This window comes from Suricata suricatta, chromosome 11 (genome assembly GCF_006229205.1).
Source record: "Suricata suricatta isolate VVHF042 chromosome 11, meerkat_22Aug2017_6uvM2_HiC, whole genome shotgun sequence".
In the NCBI taxonomy this organism is placed as follows: domain Eukaryota; kingdom Metazoa; phylum Chordata; class Mammalia; order Carnivora; family Herpestidae; genus Suricata; species Suricata suricatta.
Genome location: NC_043710.1, coordinates 52314089 through 52322064, shown reverse-complemented (window position 1 = coordinate 52322064; position 7976 = coordinate 52314089). Strand labels below are relative to the sequence as shown.

At 45.6% G+C, this 7976-nt stretch overlaps 2 protein-coding genes across 2 annotated transcripts in view; both read left to right on the top strand.

Annotated features, from left to right (window-relative positions):
* Positions 1-375: 375 nt before the first annotated feature.
* On the top strand, positions 376-1395 carry LOC115272582 (olfactory receptor 52D1-like). Its single transcript, XM_029915615.1, has one exon. It carries the CDS (start codon positions 376-378, stop codon positions 1393-1395), a length of 1020 nt encoding a protein of 339 aa, XP_029771475.1.
* Positions 1396-3426: 2031 nt separating this feature from the next.
* The window catches only part of LOC115306984 (olfactomedin-4-like), a 10831-nt gene continuing 6281 nt past the window's right edge, over positions 3427-7976 (top strand). The window contains exons 1-2 of the mRNA XM_029957593.1: positions 3427-3574; positions 4680-4823. Of these exons, the coding sequence (XP_029813453.1) occupies positions 3506-3574; positions 4680-4823 (213 nt within the window). The 5' untranslated portion in view covers positions 3427-3505. The remainder of the gene's footprint in view (positions 3575-4679; positions 4824-7976) is intronic.

Sequence of the window (7976 nt, the reverse complement as noted above, 5' to 3'; positions counted from 1 at the left end):
GGAAAAGCATATTCCAATGCTGTGTGTACCTGGGCTGTTGAGGAGACATTCTGCCCAGAGATGACTGTTAAGAACAGTGTGGTCTGTAGTCAGATAAGTTTGGTTAAAATCCTAGTATTATTGACCAGATGGGTGTCCTGGAGTAGGTCTGTTGACCTGTCAGAAGCCTGATTCCTTCATTCATCATGTGGGAACATTAGCAAACCCATAGGCGGCTAGGGAATTCATAGGTCAGCATATGGCTCTCAGCAAATGCTTTAGCACCCAAAACCTGGACCCTCATGCCCACCTATCTGAAATCTCTGGGGAACTGGTGACTGCTTCTCACAGGCCTCATTCATACCCTGCAGGGACAGAGCCAGGTGGAACCAGGAGATGGAACCGGATCCTGCATGGCCCGCTCTCAACCAGACTGTGCTTACCTCTGGGCTGGGGCCCTTTGTCCTGCTGGGGGTGCCAGGACTGGAGCCTTTGCACGCCTGGCTTGCGGGGCTGGTGTGCCTGCTGTACATGGCTGCTTTGGCAGGGAATGCCCTCCTGCTGGGGCTGGTGGCAGCTGACAAGACACTTCGGGCACCCATGTACCAGCTGCTGGGGCTTCTAGCAGCTGCTGACTTGGTTCTGGCCACCTCCATGGTACCCAAAGCTCTGGCTGTGCTGTGGGGCCTCTCAGCTGAGACCTCTTTCACAGCCTGCCTAGCCCAGCTCTTTGTTACCCATGTGGCCTTCATTGCTGAGTCTTCAGTGCTTTTGGGCACTGCCGTGGACCGTTATGTGGCCATCTGTCAGCCTCTGTGCTATGGGGCATTGCTGACGCAGCGTGTGGTGGGCATAGTGGCGGTGGCTGCTATGACCCGTGGCGCCTGTGTCACGGCACCCCCTGTGGCCCTGCTCCAAAGACTGCCTTACTGTGGGCAGCGGGAGCTCCCTCACACCTACTGTGAACACATGGATGTGGCTCGGCTGGCATGTGGTGACACCCGCCCCAACATTGGGTACAGACTAGCCACCACACTTTTGTCTCCAGCTCTGGACTTAGTGCTCATTGCCACCTCCTATGCCTTCATTCTCCGTGCTGTCTGTCATCTGCCATCCCACGGTGCCCGCTGCAAAGCCTTGGGTACCTGTGGGGCCCATGCCAGTGTCATCACTCTCTTCTACATACCCGCCCTCTTCTCTTTCCTGACACACCTTTTCGGCCGCCACACAGTGCCTAGCCACATCCACTTCCTCCTGGCTAACCTGTATGTGGTGGTGCCCCCTGCCCCGAACCCTGTGGTCTGTGGAGTACGTACCCAGCAGATCGCTCAGAGGCTCAGGCACTTGCTCCGGCTGTGCTGGGCAGAGGCCGTAAGAGGTGTGGGCCCTGAGAGGGCCTCCCATAACCGTGAATGAGCACTTATTTTCTGCTGCTTGTGCCCTCAGATGGCCAAATATTGCTGCAGCAATCCTCTGGGCAGAGCTCTGACCAAGGCATCTTCATAGTCTGCCGATAGGTGGCGCTATGGTCACCCCAGCCCTGTTCCCATCACGTGGACAGATTGCACACCGAACACTTCTCACCCTGCTGGGGTCAACTGTGTCTATAGACTTCTCTTGTTCTTTCAAATTCTGCACTGATCTCCACAGTTGTATCTCACACACATAGAATGGGCTGGGCCTGGACTGTGGCAAACAGGGAGGCCCAGGATGCAGCCTGGTGATCCAGATTTCTTCTTTCCCCATCAATCTGCCCAGCCAGGGCCAGATTGGTGAAAAGTTGCTCTGAGTGGGGTCTTTTGTATAGCGTGTGACCCTAAGCAGGAACTTCATGTTTGCCGAAGGGATGAAGACAGGGGGGGCTGAGGAAATGGAACAATATGAATAAAAGAGTGCACAGCTCTGGAAATTGAAATGGTTTCTGACCTGGGGACTAATACCTAAATCTTGGAAGAGCTCTGGGAGGGAAGGGAATGGACCATGCTGCCCACCTAAGCTATTTCTCCTGTCTGCTCACCTGCTGAGCCTTCACCTGCTCTCTCAGCTAGATCCACTCACTAGTTTTCATTGACAGAATATAGGAAGATGACCCCAGCAGTAGTTGTCATGCTTCATGCTCTGTTCTTTCATAGTTCCTCCTTTCCATCCCTCCTTCCATGATGTTCTAGTAACACCCATCTGCACAGTGTAGCTTAGTGTGCCCAACTCATTCCTCTCATACCTCCCTAACCTCTGTGGCTCCTCTGGACCCATGGCTACAACAAGGCCGGGCAAGAAAAGCTGATGGAGAGTAGATCCCAGGCCATGAGCAGGGAGTCAGAAGGTGAAAAATCTATAAAGCAAGATGAAGGTATGGTCTCTCATCAAAGATTGCCCAAGATAGCCCAAAGCATGTCTTCCTGGAGTCATGAATTCACTTAAGTTCTCCCATCCTTTCCCTAAGAGTAGAGACTTCATATGTCTTTCTCTAGTAGGTATTATGTGCTGGGCACAGGGCTATAAAGGATGGGATGCGTTAGCAAATGACCTTTATACTGAATGCCTATGATATCTGAATTAGGGAAGAAATGACAAGAAGGGAAATAATAAGGGCTACAAATTTCTCAATGGAAAAATGAGGAAAATGCAGTCTTCATAGGAAATCTGACATCCTCTTGGGTATTTGGGGGTTTGAGACTCACCACTATTTGGGAAGTACTCAAGAGACATAGTGGAAGAGAAAAAGGTAATTTCTGGTGGTCAGCCCTAGGAATGCTGAGCCATGACTTAGGAACCAACTCTTCCTTTTCTTTAGGGTACCCTAGGTACCAGGTCCAGAGCACCAGAAGCTTGACAAGGAGATATTGGGAGGGGGCTTTCTGGAAGGAGGAGTAGTGGAGGTTGCTGATATCTGGAGCTTGAATTAGCAGATACATTTGAATACTAGTTGCATGGAATGGAAACATTTAGAGTGCTCAGAACAATGAGGAGGACAGACTTCTAGGGGTGAGGGAGGGCACAGAGCAGAGCAGCACTATGCTGCTGAAGCAATCCCCCCAGGTTCACAGCTTGGCCCTCATCCAAGGTCACTTAGTTAAGTAAATGACTTCTGTCCTGGAGATGGAAGAGGTAGGGTTACACTTTCCTCTAGAGTATTCCTCCCCTAAAGTTGAGGGAAAGACCATAGTCCCTCCTGAAATGGACCCATCCCAAGGCCCCCACGGCGTGTCTCAGGTTAGCCTTAATCTATTTGGACAGGAAGGCTCAGCAGATTGAGGACAGATTTCAGCTCGAGAACATGATAAGAAAGACCTGGTTTGTGTAAAAAAGTCACTTCCAGCCTTTCTCTGGAAGCCCAAGTGTGTTACAGCCCTCTTCTCCCATGCCCCACCCTGGCCTGGGCCTTTTCCAACCACCCTCCTCACACCCCTCAGCCCTTTCAGATGTTGAAATTCCATATCTCTCCTGCTGAGACCATTCACAGGGACCAGAGATAAAAGCCTCCTGGAACCCAAAGGTCTCGCTCCTCTCCTGCAGCAGATGCAAGATGCAGCCTTATCTGGCCCTCCTGATAACCATCCTACTGCTGCCTCTGGTGCTCCCAGGACAGCCTCAGGTACAGAGAGAGGACAGAGGGATCTCAAGTGGGAGGGGAGATGGCTTTGGGCTCTGGATTGGCTTCCCTCATCACTCTGATCTGTTTCAAGAAGGCCCAGGTTCTGAGAGAGTGAAGGTGGAAAGACCCAGGGAAGTCTGAAAGGAGAGTGGGGTACCCAATATGCCTTGGTAGTTTCTGGGCTTGGGTAAGAATAGGGTGAGAGAGGGAGAATAACGATGAATTCTGGGTCATCCTCCTTTTATGAGGCTTCATTTCCTGCAGAAATATGCCACCCTTTTCCTGTGTTAAGGATACTGGAGCTAAGGGAGGTCAATCTGAGCTACTGTAGGCATCTGCCCTTTGGGTCATGATCCCCCAAAGCTAAATCATTGGAGTTGCAGACTGAAGACATAGCCAAATTAACTCTCAGGGCCACAGAAGATATGTGTGGGACTACTCAGAGGAGGACAATGGCCATACATCTTGATTCTTGAAGAATCTGTAAGGAAATCCCAGATGGTTCTTTTGTTACATTCTCAGAACCTCTGGTTTTTCAACTATAAAATGAAAGATTCAAGTCATACCGTGTCATGTTCTTGTGAATGCTAAATATCTGTCCAGACTTTGGTGCCTCATGGTGCTGTTAATATTCATTCCCCTTCTTTGACAATTTGGAACTCTCTGTTCCTTTTGCCTTCAAGACGAAGTGAACTTATGGGAATCTACTAATGTGCAGAGTAGAGGTGCTGTGGCCACCAAGCTCGTCCCTGAACACTTCTTTTCAGACCAGCTTTCCTCTTTTCCACAGAGCCTCAGATAAGAGCCTACTCCCAGTTCTGTGAGCTGCAGCCAGATCCAATCAGTGCATGAGGTAGGGTGAGGATGGTCCTACCAGTAGGAGCTGGAAGGACACTGTGCCTCAGCTCTGGGAAATCAAGGGAGGGGTCACTCAAACTCATGGCAGGAGGAGACATAGATAGTCATGAACAATCGCCTGTGCAAAGAGAGCTCTTCTCAGACACTCCAGAGTAGGGTCAGATCTTCAGCTTCATGTTCCTAAATAGTACATCGTGCTCCAATGTATTTCATTATGCTTACCATGCCTATGATCTTGCTTTGGCAGCTGGTGCCAGGCTCTAGGGGTGAAGATGGCCTGTGCCATTGTGTGGTTTACCTGACCAATGACCTCATTCGCCTGAAGGAGCTGGAGCAGCTACAGAGTACAGCCCGGGAGCTCATGGACAAGTATGATCAGGAGTTCTCGAAGGTGAGTACTGGAGCTGCAGGCTGAGGCTGGGAGTTACATGAGCACCTTCTCTCCTATATCCAGAGTGAGGATGAGCTGGGGCAGTAGAGAAATTGCTCGAGAAAGCATAGCCCTCATCTTTGAGATGAATCCTGAGTGTGAAGGAAAAAATTAGGTATTGCCCTTGGGATTCTCCATATGGAGAAGTTTGTGGAGGGTGTGCTTTCCCACATCAACAGGTCAATATGTGGGTATAAGTGCAGCTGGGTCTGGGAAGAGGTTAGAGAAGAAGAAGGAAGTGGAATGGCCAGTGCAGAGGAGACAGAAAAGAGTTTGAGTTGAGCTAAAATAGGGGCAATATCTGGAGAGGCTTGTGGGCCAGGTCAGTGATCTTGGAACTGATGCTGTCAGTTCAGTGAGGAGTGAAGGGAAATGTGGCATCCAGCATGTGATATTGGTAGTTGCTTTTTGTAATGGGTACTTGGGGAAAGTTGATGGGAGAGGCCCTGGAAGCTAGCAGTCTGTGTCCATTCATTCACTCACAAAGATGCTCCTGAGAGTGTGGCTGTAACCAGGAAAGGGCAGAGAGAACCTGGGTATACAGAGGAGAGAGTCATTTTTTTTCTGTTGCAAAGAGGGACACAAGTGTCCTCAGCTGTGATATGGAAATAACTAATACTCTTCTCAATGGCTGTTCTGTTGTTGTCAGTGTTGTTGATTTTTGTTTGTTTGTTCTTTACTTAAATCCAAATTAGTTAATGTATAGTATAATAATGATGATTTCAGGAATAGAATTTAGTGATTCATCACTTACATATAACATCCCGTGCTCATCCCAACAAGTGCCCTCCTAAAGCCCATCACCCATTTAGCCCTTCTCTCCACCCAGCCCCCTCCAGCAAACTTCAGTTTGTTCTCTGTATTTAACTGTCTCTTTGGTTTATCTCACTCTCTGTTTTTATCTTATTTTTTCTTCCCTTTTCTTTGTTCATCTCATTTATTTCTTAAATTTCACATATGAATGAAATAATGTATATGTCTTTCTCTGAGTGACATTTCACTTAGCAGAATACGTTCTAGTTCCATCCACATTATTTCAAATAGTAAGATTTCATTATTTTTGATCACCAAGTTAAATTCTTTTGTGTGTGTGTGTGTATATATATATATATATATATATATATATATATATATATATACCACATCTTCTTTATTCATTCATCAGTTGATGAACATTTGGGCCCTTTCCATACTTTGGCTATTGCTGGTAGTGCTGCTATAAACATTGAGGTCCATGTGCCCCTTCAAAACAGCACATCTGTATCCCTTGGATAAATACCTAGTAGTCCAATTGCTGGGTTGTAGGGTAGTTCTATTTTTAATTTTTAAGGAACCTTCATACTGTTTTCCAGAGTGGCTGCACCAGTCTGCATTCCCACCAGCAGTTCAAAAGAGATCCTCTTTGTCTGCATTCTCACCAACATCTATTGTTGCCTCAGTTGTTAATTTTAGCCATTCTGACAGGTGTGAGGTAGTAGTATCTCATTGTGGTTTTGCTTTATATGTCCCTGATCATGAGTGATGTTGAGCATCTTTTCATGTGTCTGTTAGCCATCTGGATATTTTTCTTTGGAAAAATGTCTTACCATGTCTTTTGCCCATTTCTTCACTGGCTTATTTATTTTGAAGGTGTTGAGTTTGGTAAGTTCTTTGTAGATTTTGGGTACTAACCCTTTATCTATATGTCATTCGCAAATATCTTCTCCCATTCTGTCAGTTACCTTTTAGTTTTGTTGACTATTTCCTTCGCCATGCAGAACCTTTTTATCTTGATGAGTTCCCAGTAGTTCATTTTTGCTTTTGTTTCCCTTGCCTCTGGAAACATGTCAAGTAAGAAGTTGTGCATTTGAAGTCAAAGAGGTTGTTGCCTGATTTCTCCTCTAGGATTTTGATGGTTCCCTGTCTTAACTTTAGGTCTTTCACCCATTTTGAGTTTATTTTTGTGTATGATTTAAGAAAGAGGTCCAGGTTCATTCTTTTGCATGTTGCTGTCCAGTTTTCCCAACACCATTTGCTGAAGAGACTGTCTTTATTCCATTGGATATTCTCTCCTGCTTTGTCAAAGATGAGTTGACCATAGGTTTGTGGGCCCATTTCTGGATTCTCTATTCTCTTCCATTTATCTATGTGTCTGTTTTTGTGTCAGTACCACACTGTTTTGATGATTATACCTTTGTAATTCAGCTTGAAATCCAGATTTGTAATGCCATAATATCCCGTCACTCCTTTCTGGCCTGACAAGTTTCTGCGGATAGGTCTGCTGTGAACTGGATCTGTCTTCTCTTATATGTTAAGGACTTTTTTCCTTGCTGCTTTTATAATTCTTTCCTTGTCTGTGTATTTTGTGAATTTGACTATGATATGCCTTGTTGATCGTCGGTTTTTATTGAATCTAATGGAAGTTATCTGGGCTTCTTGGATTTTTATGTCTGTGTCCTTCCCAGGTTAGGAAAGTTCTTCACTATAATTTGGTCACATAAAACTTCTGCCCCTTTTTCTCTCTCTTCACCTTCTGGGACTCATATGATTCATATGTTATTCTTTCTTCATAGGTGACTAACTTCTCTAAGTCTTGTGTCATGCTCTTTTGCCTTTGTTTCTCTTTTTTTTTGTGCTTCATTATTCCCCATAATTTTATCTTCTCTATCGCTGATTCATTGGTTTTTTTTTTTTTCATCCATCCTTGCCATTGTGACATCTATTCGAGATTGCATCTCGGTTATAACATTTTCAATTTCAGCCTGAGTAGATCTTATTTCTTTTATCTCTGCAGAAAGGGGTTCTCTGGTATCTTCTATGCTTTTTCAACCCCAGATGGTATTCTTATTATCATGGTTCTAAATTCTAGTTCAGACATCTTACTTATATTTGTGTTGGTTAAGTCCCTGGCTGTTATTTTCTCCTGCTATTTCTTTTGGCATGAATTCCTTTGCTTTATAATTTTGGAGGAAGAAAAAATTAATAAAATAAAAAGTTTTGTGATTGTGAAGTTTGGTGAGTTCCTTGTACATTTTCGATATTAGCCCTTTATCTGATATGTCATTTGCAACTATCTTTTCCCATTCTGTCGGTTGCCTATTAGTTTTCTTGATTGTTTCTTTTGCCTTGCAGAAG

Excerpts from the sequence above, each read along its gene's own strand:
- LOC115272582 (XM_029915615.1), top strand. The coding sequence starts at position 376 with ATGGAACCGGATCCTGCATGGCCCGCTCTCAACCAGACTGTGCTTACC.